General features: G+C 37.0%; 1 protein-coding gene across 1 annotated transcript in view; it reads right to left on the reverse strand.

Annotated features, from left to right (window-relative positions):
* Positions 1-260: 260 nt before the first annotated feature.
* FRK (fyn related Src family tyrosine kinase) overlaps positions 261-19,603 on the reverse strand; it is a 135,960-nt gene continuing 116,617 nt past the window's right edge. The window contains exons 5-8 of the mRNA XM_077162708.1: positions 18,322-18,480; positions 8,010-8,191; positions 5,404-5,569; positions 261-5,021 (exon numbers count right to left, since the gene is read on the reverse strand). Of these exons, the coding sequence (XP_077018823.1) occupies positions 4,810-5,021; positions 5,404-5,569; positions 8,010-8,191; positions 18,322-18,480 (719 nt within the window). The 3' untranslated portion in view covers positions 261-4,809. The remainder of the gene's footprint in view (positions 5,022-5,403; positions 5,570-8,009; positions 8,192-18,321; positions 18,481-19,603) is intronic.

The following is a 19,603-nucleotide window of genomic DNA, read 5'->3' on the forward strand; positions in this document are numbered from 1 at the left end:
AGTTCTGTCCTGGAGGAACTATGTGAAGGCCGACAGATGCTTAAAGAGGAAACCCCTGGCATCAGAAGCTGGAAGAAATGGAATGGAATAATGACCAGCAGGCACCAGCCACATGTCTTCACATGTGACAGACATCAGCCTTTCTTGCATCAAGGTATTTTTCTTTGGATGCCTTAGTTTGAACACTTTTATGGCCTTAGAACTGTGAACTTATAACTTAATAAGTTTTAAAAGCCATTCTATTTTTGGTATATTGCATTCTGGTATAATTTAAGAAGTTAAAACAATATTTTTGGGGCCCAAACCTTGCTCCCAATGCCAGAACAGCTGACAGCATAGGAGGCAGTGGTTTCTCCATCAGTCTGGGTCTCCAAGAAAGGTGATGTGAAGCAGCCAATCTGTAGTGAACACATGGTATAAGCAAGAACACATTCCCTGGACTCAAAGAACTTACTTTTCCCATCACATAAATGAAAACTCTTTTAATGTTGTCATTGAGGTAACATTTTTCTTACTATGAAATATATTAAATTCATGTCATGAATTCACAACCACTTTAACCACTGAAATACTCAAACCACTTTTGAAAATCAAGTTAAAAATAATCTGTTTGATATAAGTAGTACAATGAACAAATCCAGGGTTAATAAAGATAGGCCCTTAGACCATTAAAGATAAAATATGTTTTCAAGAAAAGCCTTTGCCTCGATATTTTAAAGAAGACAGAGATTTAAAAAAAAATTTTTTTAATTAAATAAAATTGCATTGGAAACAAAGTAAACAACAAAGTAAATAATAAAATCAAAGCCCCTATTCTAAGATCTCAGGAAATTATTAATAGACAATGTTTACTTCTTCTAAACAGAGCAGGATTTATTTCTTTTTTCCCTCACATACAACCATATGGTCATTACATTATATGAGGAATCCCTACACAGCAATACACATAACTGAATGCTTAAGGACTGTTTGAGATTGTTTACCTTTTATTGGAAGAGCTGGTTATTTTCTGTGAGATGAAAAAAGATGTTACATTGAACTGCATTGCAATAGATGGCTAGTAGATAAGTTAACTACCCACACAGGAAGAGTACATGTGAAATATTTGGTAGACTCTTCCCTTATCCTGATCTTATAAGCCATACATAGAAAGTACCACCTGAATTCAGATTGAAGCTAAACTTCCTAAAGGCCCTGAAATTCAGAATTTCATAAAATTTGTATTATCTATCTTATTTCTGAATGTAATGAATAGCTCAAGAGGTCTACCAATGTCCCTGCCTTAACATAATAAGACAAATCTGAAAGAGTTTAATGGGGCAATGTAGGCAGTGGGGATAAGACTGTGAAAATTAAAATATTGTTGGAGTCGTGGATTTAAAAGATCAGTAAGTACTCTCCATCAAATTTCCCAGCTTTCTTTTTTTCCTGATGATTTTTTGCTTCATGTTGAAGATTACAGATCAACACTTGTCCAGAACGATGCCAGAAAATACAAGCACCAAACATTTCCAGATGAGTCCATTGACACTTCCAGCACACAGATATGTAGACCTCATTTATTTTTTTTAAGAATGGTCTTTCTCAATGGGGGAATACAATGACACAATTTGAATCAGGACCCAAATCATTGCCATTCTAGTTCATATAATTTATCTAACCCACTACCAGCAAGGCTCTTCGATCCAGAAATCATATGTTCTACTGGACCAAGAAAAATACAACTCTAGTTATGACATATGTTTGGCAAACCATGGAGCACCAGCTGAGCCCTGCTTCCTGCAGGAAGCTACAGCTGGAAGAGAGTATTGCATCCTTTCAAGGGCAATGGTTCCACACAGGCTATCAGAGAGTTGAAAGAGTTTGGGCTCCTCTTGGTTCAGCCCATTCAAGCAATCACCATGCATTCACATCCTGTCATTAGAAACTGTGAGGGGGTCCAGCTTTGTACTTCTCCATACGCATAAGGTTTCACATATCCCCCTGGTTCTTTGGCTGCTCAGTCCAGTATGCAGGTTGCTGATTATTTTGACTTTATCTTTGTTTCTGATGACAAAAATTCAGGTTTTACACCTTTTAGGAGTCTACCCTCTTCTTCTTCTTGACCTCAGGTAATTTAAATCTATTTCTTTCCTAAACTTCTTCAAGGAGGCTTAATGGAATTGGAATTTTTCCTGTTGCAAACAATTCTTAAGTTTATGTCAAAAGAGGTTTGAAATATCACAAGAAATGATGCACTTGCATCCCTCACCACCACCTCCAAATAACTGAATTACATAAATAAAACATTACATAAAAAGTGCTTTGCAAAAAGAAAAAAGTGCTTTGCTACAATTTATGGGAGGTATTTTAACAAGAGCTGGCTCATTGTAGGAAAATTCAACTTATCTTTTTCTGATCCTTTTATTCTATACAGAGAGAGAAATTTATGCCAGTTGAAAAAAATCTATTACCGCTTCTCATAACTGAATCCATTATTTTTCTCTGTGATCCATCAGGTAAAAACAAGAATAATAGATTGCTTTGACAGAAACTTGAACATAAATGTCCCCAAGAATCATACACAGTAAGTTAAGCAGGTTTCAGGGAGTATTAAGATGGGAAAGGACAACCTTTCTTTTACATTTCAAAATCAGATCTTACTAAAAAATTTATTATTATTAGAGACTGCAAAAAGACAAATTATATAGTACTTGAATTTTCACAATGAAATTATAATATTTCAATCATTTCTATATATATCCAAGCAGGATTGGATTCAAATAAGTGAATTTGAAGAAAATGAGCTATTTTCTTTTCATTTTAGTAACTGAATATTTATAATTTGTATCTTGATTGCATGAGACTACATGGCTTTAACTAAAGATTTGAAGTTGTCCTATACATAGTCTGGTGATAAAAAAAGATTAGCGCCCATCGTATGCTACAACTGTTTTCTGTTCTATAGTCTTTAGCTCTACATGACTCATATTAATCTAAGGACTTTAGAAAAGATTGTGTGTGTATGTGTGTACACACGCAAAAGAAAGAGAGAATTTGATAAGCGAAGATAGAAAAAATAGATACATAGATAGATAGATGGATGGATGTTAAATTACTTCATCTCCAGGTATCTCCTACCCAACATCTACTCTTCCTTGGTTTTATTCACAGAAGAAAACCCTCAGTTTGTTTCCAGAGAAGATGACCACATTTGCAAGCTACAGTGGTAGACCTTATTCTAAGCCAATAAACATGTAACATTCCCCCAAAGTCTATTATTGGGCCAGGGCTAGGCATAGGAATGAAGTTTTCACAAACATAAAAAGAAAGGTTTATATTCAAGCTCATTTGAGGTTTCTAGATAAAGAAAAGAGAGCAGAGTTTCAGCCCTGGCAGCCATTTTATGACCCTGTGGAGTGAAATCAACACAGAAGGGGGCAGAGAAGAGAGTGGGAAAGAACTTGGGTCTTTATTAACATCATTGAGCTTTTAATGGGATCATGCACAGAGCCCTCCCAACCTCTAGTCTTCAGGCTCTAAGAGTTTACAAATGTATTTCTTGCTTAATCCACCTTGAACTAGGAGGTCTGTAACTAAACAGCTACGTTCTACTTTCCCTTTACAGAAAGATGAGAGAACGAATATACTGAAAGTACCCTGTTTTCTCGTAGCTTATTTCATTCATGTTGCTTTACATCAGAAGATCTCTGAAAATGTATTTGATTTTGAAACGACTTTTGAGAAGTCTTGCTGGTTCATCTATCTAATGAGGCACAGAATGTGTTATGCCATTGCTTAAAAAGATAATTACATCATTACAAAGTTGGTGCAAATTGAAGATGAGTAAAAATCCTCTCTAACCATACAAGATAGAGTTTCATAACCAAGGTCAGATGTTATCTTTAGCCTCTAAATCTGAGACAGAGTTTGATCTACTACATAGCCAATATAAAATTCTCGCCTATATGCCAAAGGTGCATTTGTTTACTAATTCAGAAGTCTTTGACCATAGCAATGTTCTCCTCTCATTTTCCTAAACTATTTTGATATCTGTTTCTCAGAACTTGTAGGCTATTAGATGCTTCTCACATATTTCCATAGATAATAACTCATCAACTTTGCAATTTGATTCTTAACATTAAGAGATTAAAACTAAAGTTGATTATTCTCAGATGATACATATTGAGGTATAGAAAAATCCCATCACTTCCTTTTACAAAATGAGAGAGATTTTAATTCTTTTTCTCAACAGCTGCTTCAGTTTTTTTATGCAAGGAAAAAAATATGTGCAATTACTCCAAGTACAATCAAGGCATTTAACACGGCTTTACCATTATTGTAGTTACAGGATATTTAAAAAGACCAAAAAAAAAAATCTTAAAGCACAGGTCCTGCTGTGCAGCAAAGCAATCAAATTCCTTCACAGTAACAGGATAATGGGATTCAGCAATCCAAGAAATAATGAATAACCACTCTAATCAGTAAACAGGAAAATGCTACAACAGTCACTGAGTAAAAATTGACTATCATCTGTTGATTCTCTTGATCGGCATTTCAAACAATAATTAGAAATGTAAGTATCTTTCAAAAAAAATAACTTTGCTATGTGTTTTTTATTTTGCCAGGCAGTGAGAAAATGATATATCATCTTAGACTGTCCTGCAGTGATGCCCAGTCAAAAAAATGTGCATAGAATCTTTTTTATAATACATGGCCAAATTCACCCTATCACTTGAATATGTCAAGGAAAACGATTTTGTGGTTGTGTTTCTGGACTGATTAATCAAGTTTTTTGTTACTTGGTTATTTGATGTTCTTCTTTTGTGTTCATCTTACAAAGTCATTTGTATCTGAATATGAAGTGTCAGTTTCAAAGTAGTCCTCAAGTTTCAAATGCAGTATCTCAAATGTTGGCCGTTCCTTAGGGTTTGCATTCCAGCACTCCAACATGATGTTGTAGAATTGCAATGGACAGTTAGCTGGCTGAGGGAGTCTATAGTTTTGACCCAACATCTGGATTACCTGAGCACCTGTCATACCTAAAAAATATAGAACAGAGTCAACAAAAGAACAAGTTAAAGATCAGAGTCGTAAATGCATAAAATTCTACTCTAGGTTATGAAGTGAATTGATTTCCTTGGAAAAGCTATGCAGTCTTCTGTCCCCTTTCCAGACTGCAGAGATTAAATCTTATAGCAAGTAATGTCTGTGAGACTGCAATTCAAAAGCAAAGGCAAAGGAGACTATAAACCACTTAATTAATGCAAATTATCATCATCAAATTTTATCTCTTAAGCTTCCACAGACACATGGTATGGTCAGCCTGGAAACGGTGCCCTCTATGTCTGGGCAAAACAGTTAAAGTTACATATAAGTAAGTGACCTGCAGCAGAAAGGCCCACTTCAGAATTAATTACTCACCACTATAAGGCACTCTGCCATAAGTAATAATTTCATAAAGTAAGATTCCAAATGACCACACATCAGACTTAATGCTGAATTTATTAGAGCGAATGGCTTCAGGTGCAGTCCACTTCACCGGCAACTTTATTTCGTGTTTAGATTCATAGATGTCTTCATTATCTACCTATTAATGCATTAAGGAGTCAAGCCAAGTTAAAGTGATTTTTTTGTCACCCTTTCTCATCTATAACCTTTTTCATCTATAAATTTGATCTATCACATTAAAATATAGAGAGAGGAGAGTCAAAGTGAGATCTCTTCAACTGATAATCACAATAGTACATTCTGACAAGGTTGAAATTTTTCTGGGAAGCCACTAATAAAATATTACTGGAGACCTACTATGTGTTAAGAATAGCGTTGGAAGGAGCACTTTACTACATATGGGAGAATTTGTGCATAATGAAACTGGCTTTACATCTGGTATTAAATAGGTGAAATGACAATGGAATTTTTTTTCTGACTTACTGCTGGTTTTGAAGAGACTGACTTTAGTAATTACTATGTAGCTTGCTAATACTGAAAAATAGAATCCAAGTGATTTAAATTAATATATCAATTCTCTGGGATTCTAATTAATGAAAAAAAAGTATCAAAAGAGAATCATTTATTTGTTGTGTTTCATCCTTCAGATTCATATTTTTAAGAATACAATGTGGGAATTAAAACTTAAACTCAGAGAAAAGCACCTCATGTTATATTATATTTGCTATGTTAGTGTCTTTCGGTCTTCCTAAAATATGACGTGATGAAATGGGGAGGGGTGGTGATGAAAAAGCCAGTGATTGCTGAAGAATTCTGGCAGCATGTAGATTAGTGTTGTGGTTTGGAACTGTATAGACCCCAGAAAACCATGTTCTTAAAGCTAATCCATTCCTGTGGGTGTAAATCTACTAAAAGTGGGGTATTTTGATGAGGTTACTTTAGCTAAGGCATGGCCCAGGGTGAGTCCTAATCCTCTGGAGTCCTTTATAAAGAGGATGCAGAGAGAGAGAGAAAGCCACGGAAGCAAGAAGCTGAAAGCATTGAAACCCAGAACAGAAGGGAGAGACCAGTAGATGCCACCATGTGCCTTGCCATATGGCAGAGTTGCTGAGGAGCGTTGGCAGCCTGTTTTTAGGAAGAAAGCATCACTTTGATAATATCTTGATTGGACATTTTCCCAGACTCTAACCCTTGGCAAATAATTCCCACTGTTCAAGTTGCCGAGAGAGCTCAAATAGAGTAAAGAAGCTACTCTGGAGGTCACTCATGCAAGCTTCTGTTAGGCATCACTGCCTATTATAATTTGCCAAACCTCAGCAAAACCATTCCAGCCTATCCTAAAGAACACCTAGGACAATATATATAAGATTCTACAAGGTTCCATGCACTAGGGTAACTTTCCAGAAACCTACAACCTCCGGATGGGTCCCTGGACCTGATAATTCCTGAAAGCTAGAGGGGCCAGCCTCTCCAGATCATCAGCTAGCTCCAACTCCCTACTCCATATTGTGGACAACCCCTTCCAACATGAAAAAGTTAGCATGGCCATAGCCCACATACCCCTAAAGAGTGGGACAAAAAGGTCAAAAGTGATGGTAACGGGTTCAATTTCCAGAGCCTGCCCATGCAAAAAAAATTAAATAAATTTTAAAAAGTGATGGTAAATTTATACAAAGAAGATAGGGTTTAACAAACAAGTATGATTGCTGAATCATTCTACTGATATTTCTTTTAGTCTCCAGTATCTTAGAGCAGCTAGAAGTAAAATCCTAAAATTGTGGACTTGTAACCCATACCAAACTCTGAAATTTGCTCTACAACTAATTGTTGTGCTGTGCTTTGAAGTTTATTGCTTTTTTGTATATATGATATTTTTCACAAAAAAAGAAAAAGAAAGTCAATTGTGATGATAAAAAAAAATATTTATCCCTTCTAGCCTCCAATATTCTGGAGATGCTAGAAGGAAAAATCTGAGAGGATCATATGGTAGCTCATGACAAGCTCTGGGATCTGTCCTGTAACTACTTGTTGAAGAGTACTTTGAAAACTAGAGTTTTTTTCTTTCTTTGCTTTGTATATATGTTACAGTATACAATTTTTAAAAAGTTAAAAAAAAAAAAAAAGAAAAAAAAATTGCCACTGTTCAAGCCAAACCATTTCATGGCACATTGCTTTAAGCAGCCTAGGAAACTAAAACAATTAGTCTGGCACAAATTGAGCAAAGTTGGGTAGGGTATTCATTGTACAAAGTACACTACTTGTATGAGGGAAATTGAGGCAGAAATATAGTTAGTCAAAGGCTACTGAAACTATCTAAAAAAGAAATCATTAATTCAACAAACTTAATTATATACTCGCCAATCTCATTGGTTATTATTGTCATTATTTCTTTCTCCTTGCTAAAAAAGAAAATAAAATTGAATGGGCAGTATGTTGTCTGTAGGGGCTTAGTCTATTTACTAGAGAACTTGGGAAAAAATAGTTTTGAAGAATGACATTAAGCCTATCAGTTTACTGGTCTGTCCAGCTTTTGACAGTCAGCTTTTATAAAAAACAAATTAAAACAAAATCAAATCTACCTTAAAAACCCTTGCAAGCCCAAAATCTGCCACTTTGTAAATATTATGTTCACCAACAAGGACATTTCTGGCTGCCAGATCTCTGTGGATGTAGTTCTGGGACTCCAGATAAGCCATTCCAGAGGCAACTTGTCCTGCCATGTCAACCTGCTGAGTCAGATGGATTTTTGATCCAGCGTCATCTAGGCAATAAGAAAAAGAAAAGTGATTCATTTTTACAACACTTGAACACTGAACATTGATGGGAAGTCTGAGATTTCTAATGAATGAACTGAGTGGGATCAATTGTCATGGCACTCTTCTGTTGAGCAAAGAAATATAATTAATACAAGTAATTTCAGTTCATCTGAATGTGGCAACCATTTTTACAGAATTCAGATGCATTCAAAGGCTGCAGTTCTCTTCCTATGAGTGACTACAGACAGAAAGTAACACAGGTATCACACGATACAACATATCTATAATTAGCAGAAAGAATCAAGGTAGTATCCCTCTCAATATCCCATATCATTGTCTTGACTCTTCAGAGAACTTGTTATTTGGATACCTTCAGGTTTCTTTCAAATGTTGCATAATTTGTTTTAGCCTTTAAGCCTATGAAACTATGCTAATTTGCATGGCTGAGTCAATGCAAAGGTTACACTCCTCCATCAAATTGTTCTCAGAAACTAGCTCACTATCAAAAAGTGAAGGGTCTATCAGTGGCTATGAAATGTGTATACCACTTTTGGACTCCATTAAGCTTGATAGATTTTTTAATTTCCCTTTCTTAGTCTGATATTCTTAGAATAAGTGTTTCATCTCTCCAGGTATAGACATACCTTTAGTAAGCACTAAATGTGTCTCCTACGTTTCAATCTGTGAAACTAAGTATCAGAAATGTACATAGTAGACTCAGTTGGATTATTAGTAGAAGGACTGGTACTATTGTTACAATAATTTTGTGAAATAGGGTCTGTTATCCCTGAGAGGTGTTTAGCCTGTCACACCATAGGTAGATATTTCCAGATGTCTGGAGAGCTAAAAGTCTCACCTAAATATAAGGTATCATTATTCCTAAGCTGAATACTATTATGAAGGTGCTGCACTCATGGTCAAGAATCTTAGATGCATGCCCTGACTTGAGAGGCAACTATAGTATAGGGATTAGGAAAACTGCTTGGAAGCCAGAGTACCAGGATTTGAATCAAGTCTCCGCTTCACACATCTGTGTGACCTTGAACAAACTGCTTAACAACTCGGTGCCTCAGTTTTCTCATCTGCATAGTGATAATAGTATATACTTTATGGTATTAGTTGTTATGAGAACTAAAATGAGCTAATACATGTACAGCACATGTAGAGCATTGCCTGAATTGTAGATGATTTGGCACATCAGGCACTCAACTAACCAAAGTGAAAAGAGTTTGGGTCCTATGAACTTGGAAATGCATATGGAGTACCCAAAGAGAAATGTGTAAAAGGAATGAACGGGTCTGGATCTCAGGAGAGAGCATGAAGCTAATGATGAAGATTTTACAGTCATAGTTTATATGGGTAGACGTTACATCATGAAAAGTGGTTGAAATTGCTAATAAATGGCAGAATAATCAGAAACACCATCATTTAGGGATTTAGGGTGGGTAGAGGAAGTGACACCTGAAAGAAGACAGAAGAATTATTCAGAAAAGTAAGAGAGAAGAACCAGGACAGATCATAAGTCAAGGGTTTTGAGAAAGAGAAAGTCAAGTCAGTAAATTAAGGATTAAAAGGCATTTGTTGAATACAATAATTAGGGAGACACTCTTGTCCTTGGTCACAGGAGTAACTCAAGTTTCACTGGAGTCAGAATACAATAGATTGAGAACTGAATGAGACAAAAGGAAGTAGAGACAGCAAGAAGAGACACTGATTTCCAAAAACCTAGTTAAGAAGGGAAGACAACAAGGAGCTGATAGAGAGAAAGAGAAAGTCAAGGGAAAGTGATGATCACCAAGTTCAGGTAATGAGGAAGTCCTGATTGATTGAGTACTCAGGGGAGTTCTGAAGGGCTGGTCATATTCTAATTCTTGCTTTGGGGAGTAGCTGCACAGTTATTTGTTTGCTTACTTTATCATTACAATAAATATACTATATGATTTATGTGGTTTCTACATGAAAGTTATCCTTTTTCAATTAAAAGATGAAATATATAGAGATGGGGAGGTTTGTTGTTTTTTATGGGAGAGATGAGCATATTTATAAGCTAATAAAAAAGAGCTGAAACAATAATTGAAAATGTAAGGTGATGGAAGAGACTTGAAGACAGGATAGAGATGGTAAGCAGAAAGGCTAACCTTAGTCAAGAGATGGGACCGAAGTCAACCTTCAAGACCAAAAATTGCTAAGAATAAATGTGGATGCAGATTTTATGGAAAAGAGGCAAAAAATTAAGGAATATATATCTGACAACCTGGATTTTTTTCAGTGAAATAGAAGGTAAGGTCATTTGCTGAGATTGGATAAGAGGGGTTGGAGAAAAGCATGAGAAGATTTTTTAAATGCCACATAAGATAATGGGAGAGAGTTCTCTCCTCAGATAAGAAAAATATTCATTAAACTCTCCTGAGTACCTATATCAAAAATCAAAAGGGCAGTAGTTACTGGTATAGAAGCAACTACAATCAACTGGCACAGAATCAACTGGGGAATGATCCCAGGGTAAGAGTTTTCATGTAAATAGAATGAAAAGAAAAGCATGGTGGCAAGATCAAAATAATGGTTCTCTAGTCTCTCTAGACTCTGCAGTGATCAATGATGAAAACCAGTGAGGTGAAAAAGCAGCATTCTGCTAAACTCACAGGAAAGGAAGAGTCACAGAAACTCGACCAAGTCAACAGTGAATGAAAGAAGAATACAAAATAGCTGGGAAGGGACAGTGAGTTCCCAAAAAAGGTATATTATGTACATATATTTTAGACAAAAAAAATTTAGGGAAGATTTCTATTTCCTAGTTGAAAAAACTGATGCACAGAGATACATTAAATTCTTAAAGTTATATGTTCAATCATGAGTAGAATGAATTATCTGGTTCTGTTTATTTCTGGGTTTTCTATTCATAATACAAGCTGTGTAACCAATAAAAATTAACTGAATACCAGAGTCATGATACCTGTATTAGTCAGGGTTCTCTAGGGAAAGAGAACCAACAACAGGAGATATATTTCATGTAACAATGGGCTTACACAACTGTGGGGATGGCAAGACCCCATTCCAAAGGGCAGGGTATAAGCTGGGAACTCGAGTGAATGTTTCCAGTGATTCCTGAGAAGAAGCCAGCTGAAGTAAAGATGGAAATTCTCCTTTCTGACTGGTGAAATCATCACTTCTTCTTTTAAGGCCTTCGATAGATTGGACGAGACCTCTCTCATTGTTGAAAGCAATCTCCTCAGTTGATTGTAGATGTAATTAACCATAGATGCAATCAACTTACTGATGATTTAAATCCATGGAAAATCCTCATATTAACAATTAACAAAATCGCCAAACAACTATTCACCATCACCTGGTGAAGTTGACACACAACGCCTTCTGAATACTATGCTACATGCTTGGCCCCAAAATCATCAGATTCTTATCCTAATCTCTGGGTTGTATATTTCTAGAGGCAAGCAGCATGTTTAAATAGGATATGAGATGAAAATAACCAACTGCTCACTGATGCTTGCTTTTTTTTCCTGGGCACACATAGAAGACTACATTTCCCAGCCCCCTTTGAAGTTAAATTGGGCCATGTGATTAGTTCTGGACCACACAATGTCTGCATAAATGACTTAATATCACTTACAGGCCTCACCTTTAAAGCTGCCCCATATCTCTGTAGCTAAAAGAGATGAATTTTGAAATGGCAGAGCCATATAATGAGAGAAGTCTAAATCCCTATATCATCCCATAGAGAAAGCTACCTAGAAGAGCAGTCAGACCCAGATCAAAAACGTACGTATTTTTGTGTTATGTCAGTGAGATTTTTGGATTCTATTTTATGGCTAATGTTAGTTAGTTAGACTAAAACAAGATGTACAAAGAAAGATAAAATATAACAGAGCTATGCCTTTTAATTTCAAATGCACTCAATAAGAAAACTAATAAATGAAAATTAAGACAAAGTAATCACTAGGCTATGTGGTAGACAGCTTCTAAAACTATTTCCAGTGATCCTCACTTCCAACTATTCAACTCATTTTGTAATCCCCTTCCACTGAGTGTAGGCTGGACATATTAACTCACTTTAAATGAACAGAAAACAGCAAAGTGATGGGGTCTCATTTTCAAGAGTAGGTTACTGTGGTGGTTTGGAGCTGTATGTACCCCAGAAAAATGTTCTTAAATTAATGCCATTCCTGTGTGAAAGTCGGACCTTTTGATGAGATTACTTTGGTTAACGTGTGCTCACCTCATTCAGTATGGATCTTAATCTTTTTACTGGAGTCCTTTACGAGAGAATGAAATTCAGATAGAAAGAGGAAGCTATAGGAACCAAGATGCTACATCAGTGGAACCACGAAGATAAGGGAGAGACCAGAAGATGTCACCATTTGCATTACCATATGACAGAGGAGCCAAGGACTGCTGACAGCCAGCCCCAGAATGTCAGTATTTGGGAAGAAAGCCTTACCTTGATGATTCATTGGTTTGGACTTTCTTTCAGCCTCAAAACCATGAGCAAATAAATTTCCATTATCTAACCAGGTCCATTTCATGGTATTTGCTTAAGGAACCCAAGAAACTAAAACAGTTATAAAAGATTTTGTCTTTATGGGGCTCAGCTAAGAGAGTTAAACCATTTCATGTGCATGGCTGAGAGTGAATGCCTCCTTAAATTTTGTGCCCTAGGTACCTTGCTTGCCTTACCCTAATCCCATACCTGTGTGGAGAGGCCCTGGAATATGATACCTCCTGGCACTCTAGCTGAGCTTCCAGCTACATGGGGCTGGATGAATGACCTCAGTCAACATTATGTGGTGCAGAAGAATTACCAAGTCATCCTATAGAATCATGAGCAAGAATAAGCCACTGTGTTTGAAGCCACTAAGTTTGGAATGGTTTGTTGTACAGAAATTGATAACAGAATCACCTTGATTCACAGAAACCCCAAAACTCAGAGGCAACTCAAGGGAAATGGAAGAGAAAGCCTGAATTGAGTCTGTTTCTGCTCTTTAATAGACCATAGGCTTGTACTATCCAATAAAGTTCAATTATAGAAAAGGAATTAAAGTTGCTTTTCACACACACACACACACACACACAAAGACTGTGACTTTTGTCTTGCAGTCACTTTCCTATCCCTGCCTTCTTATGGGCTCACTCTAATGAAGCAGGCTGCCATTTTGTGAGCTCTCCTGTGGAAGGGTCCATGTAGCAAGAAATGAAGAACAACCTGAAGCCAACAACGAACAGGGAACTGAGTAACTCGGCCCAACAAATGAGAAGAATCAAATCCTGCCAACAGCCACATGAGTGAGCTTGAAAGTGGATCCACCTCCCGTAGAATCTTCAGATGACTGGAGCACTAACTGACACATTGATTGCAGCCTTGTGAGAAACCCTGAGCCAGAAGACCCAGCCAAGCTACCCCTGCCTTTCTGAACCCCCACCCCTAGCCCAAAAAAATGAGCTGTGAGATAATACATTTCTGTTGCTTTAAGCTACCAAATTTGGATGTAATTTGTTATGCAGGAATAGATAACTAATGTTAAAAAAATAACATTAGATCTAATGCATGTGGACTATAGAGCAATAGGCTTGAATTCTGGCTCAAGCAACTTGGATAAGTACTGAGTTAACCTCTCTTTACTTCAGTTTTGTCAACTGTAAAATGTAGATAATAATGCTCACCTCATAAGATTGTTAGGCGAATGAGCTAAATTAATATTTGAAGAGCTCTTGGAAAATTGTGTGATGTGCATAATTAATAATACATAGTATTTTTTCAAGAAACAATAAAGCCTGTTCTCCTATCATTATCCTATACGGTGGATTTCCAGTATATCGCCTCATTTAACATTCATAAACAGCTAGATGCTACTTGGAGGAACAGGTAATAACTTGTAGAGTGCCGTTTCAAATGGGTATATCTCTGGTAAAAATCTCATGCTCTCAAGAACTATTCTATACTGCCCCCATAAAACTTACCTCACATAATGACTCCTCAGCATGCAAAATCAGGGATGGAAACTTCCATTCATACAGACAGTAAATAGTCACAGTCATTGCGTTCAATTAAATGAAACATTGAAACATTCCTGTCTACTTCAATCCACTTAAGTGAACTGTCCGTGAAAATGATGAACAACATGCTAGGACTTAATTTATATAAAAAAGAAAATGTTTGTTAAGGAGTACCTAAATGCCTGATATATTTTAAGTACTCCTTAAGTGTTTATTGGAAATAAAACAAGCCCCACTGAACTAAACAAACAAACCAAACAATGTAGATATTCATCCTCCTTAAATTTCAGGGAGAAATATCTGGCATCAATTATCTTTAATGCTAATGTTTTTTGACAAGCTATCCCCATTTTGGAGAAATTTATTACAAAAAAAAAATGGTCAGCTAAGCTCAGGAACTGCAAAGATGATTCTATAGAAAACTATGTATGTTATTTCACCTATCAAATACAGCATCTAATCCTATTACAGTGGATATAAAACGGTTTTCGCTGGCAGGTACAATACTGAAGGAAATTGAGCAATACACATTTCCTATGCTGAAGGGCGCAGTGGACCAGGAACTGCTTAAGTAAACCTCAGAATACACTTCTACTATAAATGCCGTATATCAAAACTGATATAAATATTCACAAACCTGTGGCAATTTACATCTGAAGCAGGAAGATATTTTCAGTTACGTTCATCACTCAAGGGTCTTTCAGCTTAACAATATTTCTTGTAGTGGGCTGTTTAGGAGTGGCAGATTCATTTTATGATCATTTTGTTGGATTTAAACCCTCTTCATTGGGACGGGATTGTCTCTGGTGAGCTTATCTTTATTACTCCTCCTGGCAGCTAAATATTCTGGTAAATAACCCCGATGTCCCAACCCAGAATATGACGGTGTTCATATCAGCCCTTGGAAAACTGCATCATCAACAAGCCACAGAAATCCGCAGAGCCAAAGGAGTTTGCCACATACTAAGTAGATCTTTCAAGGTTGGTGCCAAGCATCTCAAAACAAACTCAACCCCAAATACCAATCTCATTAGGTTTAGAATTGTCTTAACTTAATGTATTCATTCATTTATTCATTCAAAACATAATTAATGCACACCTACTGTTTCAATTTCCTGGGCTGCTTAAAGCAAATAACCGTGAAATGGTTCTGTTTATACAAAGAGAATCTATTCCTTTACAGTGAGAGTACTGGAAAATGTCCAAATGAAGGCATCATCAAGGCAATGCTTTCTTCCCAAAAACCCTGAGCTGCCAGTGATCCTTGGCTCCCCTGCCACATGGCAAGGCACATGGCGAGATCTCGCTGTTCTTTTTCTTCTTCTGGGTTCATTGATTTCACTTTCTTGCTTCCTTGACTTTCTCTGTTTGTCTCGCATCCATTTATAAAAGACTCCAGTTACTGGATTAAGATTCATCTAGATTGAAGTGGGTCACACCTTAACTGATATAGCCTCACCAAAATGTCCTACTTACAAGGTTTACCATCATAGGAATGGATTTAATTTTAAAACATGTTTTTCTGGGGTACATAAGGCTTCAAACTACCACACCAGCCACATGCCAGACACTGTTCCAACACTCAAGGAAAGTTTCTGTCCTTATGGAGTTAGGTTGTAGGAGACACTAAAAGTAAATGAATACACTATACAGTATAAGATGATCAACAGTTAAAGAGAGAAAACAAGACATAGGGAAGAGGAATACGAAGCATCAGTAGACTGAGATTAAATTTTAGAATTTAAAGACTCGTCAATAAAGGACTCACCAAGATGGGAACATGTGAGCGAAGGCTTCCGTGAAGTGAGGGCATGAGCTGCACAGAGGAAACAGCAATTGCATAGGACATGAGGCAAAAGCACGCTCGGTGGATACAAGAACAGCAAGGATACCAGTGTGGCTGACACAAAGTGGAGGAGGGAAAACGGGTGGGAGGTGAGGTCCAGGGGTAATGAGAAGTGGGGTCATGCTAGGCCTAGTGGGTTATGCAGAGATGGCTATCAACGGGAGTCACCAAACATTTACAGCTGAGAGGGAATTTGATCTGATACGGATTTTACCAGGATCTTTGCAGCTACTGTATTGAAAAGAGACTGAACAGAACAAAAACCAAAAAGGGGGGCCCAATGAGGAGGCTATTGCAGAATCCAGGAAACAGCTGATGATGGCTTGGACCAGAATGGCAGAGTTAAAAAGCAGTCATATCCTGGATATATTTCTAATGCACACCAGCAGGATGTGCTGGTTGGTTAGATACGGGATGTGAAAAGAAGTAAGGCTGGCTCCAAGGTATTTGGTCTGAATGTTGACATTAACAGAGATGGAAAAACCACAGGAATAGCAGATGATGCAGAAGAATACAAGATTAGGTTTGGACATGCCATTGTAAGATGTCTTATAGATAGATGTAGTAGAAATAGGGCTGTTTACAAACATTTTTTTTCTCCTTTCAAGTACTTTACAGGACTGTACCTCCTTCCTGCTTTGGGCTTGATTTGGCCAAATTAAAAAGGCATAGAATTTACCTCTGTTACTTCTGAGCAGAAGTGAGATTGGTCATCTCCCCTTGTCCCTGTTAAAAGATCAGAGACCCAGGCCAATCTCCATTGCATATGTGGTATGAAAAAGTAATAAACACTTGTGCTAAGCCTCTGGGATTTGGGGGTTATTTTCAGCATCCCTACATTATCCAGATAGGATGTTCAAGGGGAGAAGTTGAGAAGACAGCTAGATATATGTCTGAATTAGAAAGGGATATAATTTAGGAAATTGTCAGTACATAAATGGTATTAAACAATGAGACTGGATGAGATTAGCAAGAGAAAGAGTGATGCTGAAAGGAGTCCTGGGGAACTTCAAGAGACTGAGAGAGCTGAGAGATGGTGAAAAACACATCACTGAAAAGAACCAACAAAAAAGGAAGGAGGAAAAGCCATTGAATGAAGTGTCTTGAAAGCCAAATGAAGGAAGTGTTTCCAGGAATGGAGAGTATCCATTGATTTAAATACTGCTAATTGGTCTAAAGACTGAGCATTGAGCATTAGACTTAGTGTGAATTCTGTTACAAGGTCACAAGTTCTGGGTGACCTTGACAAAGAATCCTTGTTAAAGATAACCCAGGTTCTCCCCTGTGCCTTGCACCTGGGAATAAGGCAAAGGGGTCCATGGCTGATGTCATCTTTTATGTCGTTGATCTTTAGGCAACATTCTGATGCTGTTAAATTTAATCTCTCCATGCAAGGGAGCGAGGTATATTTTTGTTTTTAACAGCATCTAATAGGTCTTGTGTTTGTTTGTTTCTCTCTTTATCTCATTTTCAAATTTAATACTACCAGTTTCAGAAGTCACCCTGAAATCCGAGAATACTCATACCTTTCAGAAATCTTTGTTCCATTATTCTCACCTCCCTTTACCTCTATACCTCCTATCGATGCCCCTCTGACATTTAAAAAAATTACAGAAAAAGATTTATTCTTTCAGTACTTGACCTCAATACTTTGAACATCTCATTTTAATGCTTATTACATTGTTATTTATTACATTATTAATTTGTAGCAAACATCAAAATTTCACAGTGACCTTAAGTCTTCTCTAACTACAGGAAGCAGATACAGGGAAAAAGTAATATATTTCTGCTTTTTACTGTGAAAATTCTAATGCTGCTGCCTGTCAGAGGAAGTAGTTTAACCATCAGCCAGTACTTTTATGTGGTCAAAACCAGAAGAAAAAAAAAAGATAAGGTAACACTTCCCTTTTTCCCCAAAATTATTCCATGGCTCCTGGGCTGTACTGGTTCAGGATTGGTAGAGTTCAATTTGTTACTATAGGAAACAAAGCATCATGCAGAATATCCATTCTTCAATTTCCCACATTACATTTAAGTGCCCTGATGTGTCTATTGTGAGCAATTTGCTCTTCTACTGCATAAATATTTTTCCTCCCTTTGAGAACAAAATATATATCTTATTAAAGAGCATTCGAGCCATTTAACGTTGAGACATTCATTCTCACAGATATACACATAGTAAATATCCTTCGGGTTACAGAAGGCTTGCTAAATTGACATTTACAGAATTAGCTGAACTAAATTTCTTTTCTTTCCCCTTTTATTAAGTATTTAGCTTACTTTGGAGATATTCTTGCAGACTTCCATATCTCATCAACTCTGTAATAATATAAATTGGATCTTCTAAAGTGCAAACAGCATAAAGCTGGATAAGCTTTGGGTGTCTTAGGTTCTTCATTATCTGTGCCTCCCTCAGGAAGTCATTTGGATCCATTGAACCTGAAACAAGAAGAGGGGGAAATCACTTTAGGTTATTGAAGCATTCCTATCCTTACAGCAGCCCACTGGGAATTGCCAAGATTGCTTCCTGACTCTCTGTAAAGTAAGAGCATCAGTGTCACAAATCTTCAGAGTTATCAAAGAAGAGAATCAGTTCAGCCAGGGCAGCCTGATAACTGGATGTGCCAGTACATCAGGGGTGGGCAGTCTGTGTGTTATGACCTGTAAGGTGAAGAAAGGTTGATTTGGGGCCATAAGAAAAATGAAGGGAAAAGGAGAGAATGACAGTGTAATTGCTAAAACGCAGTGATTCATCTTAGGAGCACAAAGAGAGAACATGCTATTAACATGAACATGGGGAGGATATTGAATGTTTAATTACTGTGGCCACAGCTTTTCGATCCAGAGCGATGGAAGGCAGAGTTGGCCTGTCCTAGATGCCCACTGGGTGAACTGCCGGATAACAGTCCTAAAGCAATGACATTCTGCCACATCCCTGTCCTTAATTTTGTAGGGACATAGAATGTGGGTCAGGTAGAAAAACATTTAAGGGCCACTCCCAAAACTTAGGTTTTTGTCACCAGTTTTATAGGTTTAACCTGAAACTGATATTCAGTATTTTTTCCTGTCCTATCTTCTTCTGTAGTTAGAGCCTTAATAACCTTAATAACCTTACCAAATGATAACAGAAAAAGCATCCAGTTCTGGGCCTATTTTGAAGCTTCATCTACAATTAAATTGCACTCAAGTGACTCAATTCTGACTCACCAAGCAAGTAGTTAATATAAAAAATATATAAAAGAAGAGGAGATGGGCAGTGCAAGGATAGTTCAGTGGTAGAATTCTCGCCTGCACTGCAGGAGACCCAGTTTTGGTTCCCAGCCCATGCACTTCCCACATAATCAAACAAAAAACAAAACAAACAAAAATTCCACAAATGCTGCAGCAATAAGGGGATACTCACATGGAGAAAGAATGAAAGAATGTGACCCTGCCATACAGCATACAACATAAATAAATAAAAGGAGAAAGGATCCTTGGACTTAACATTTCTTAAGTAATATAAAATCTTTTATTACTTTTATGATATGATATTGCAAAAGTTATTACTATCATTTCCTAT

The sequence above is a fragment of the Tamandua tetradactyla genome, chromosome 5, assembly GCF_023851605.1.
Source record: "Tamandua tetradactyla isolate mTamTet1 chromosome 5, mTamTet1.pri, whole genome shotgun sequence".
NCBI classification, from domain to species: Eukaryota; Metazoa; Chordata; class Mammalia; order Pilosa; family Myrmecophagidae; genus Tamandua; species Tamandua tetradactyla.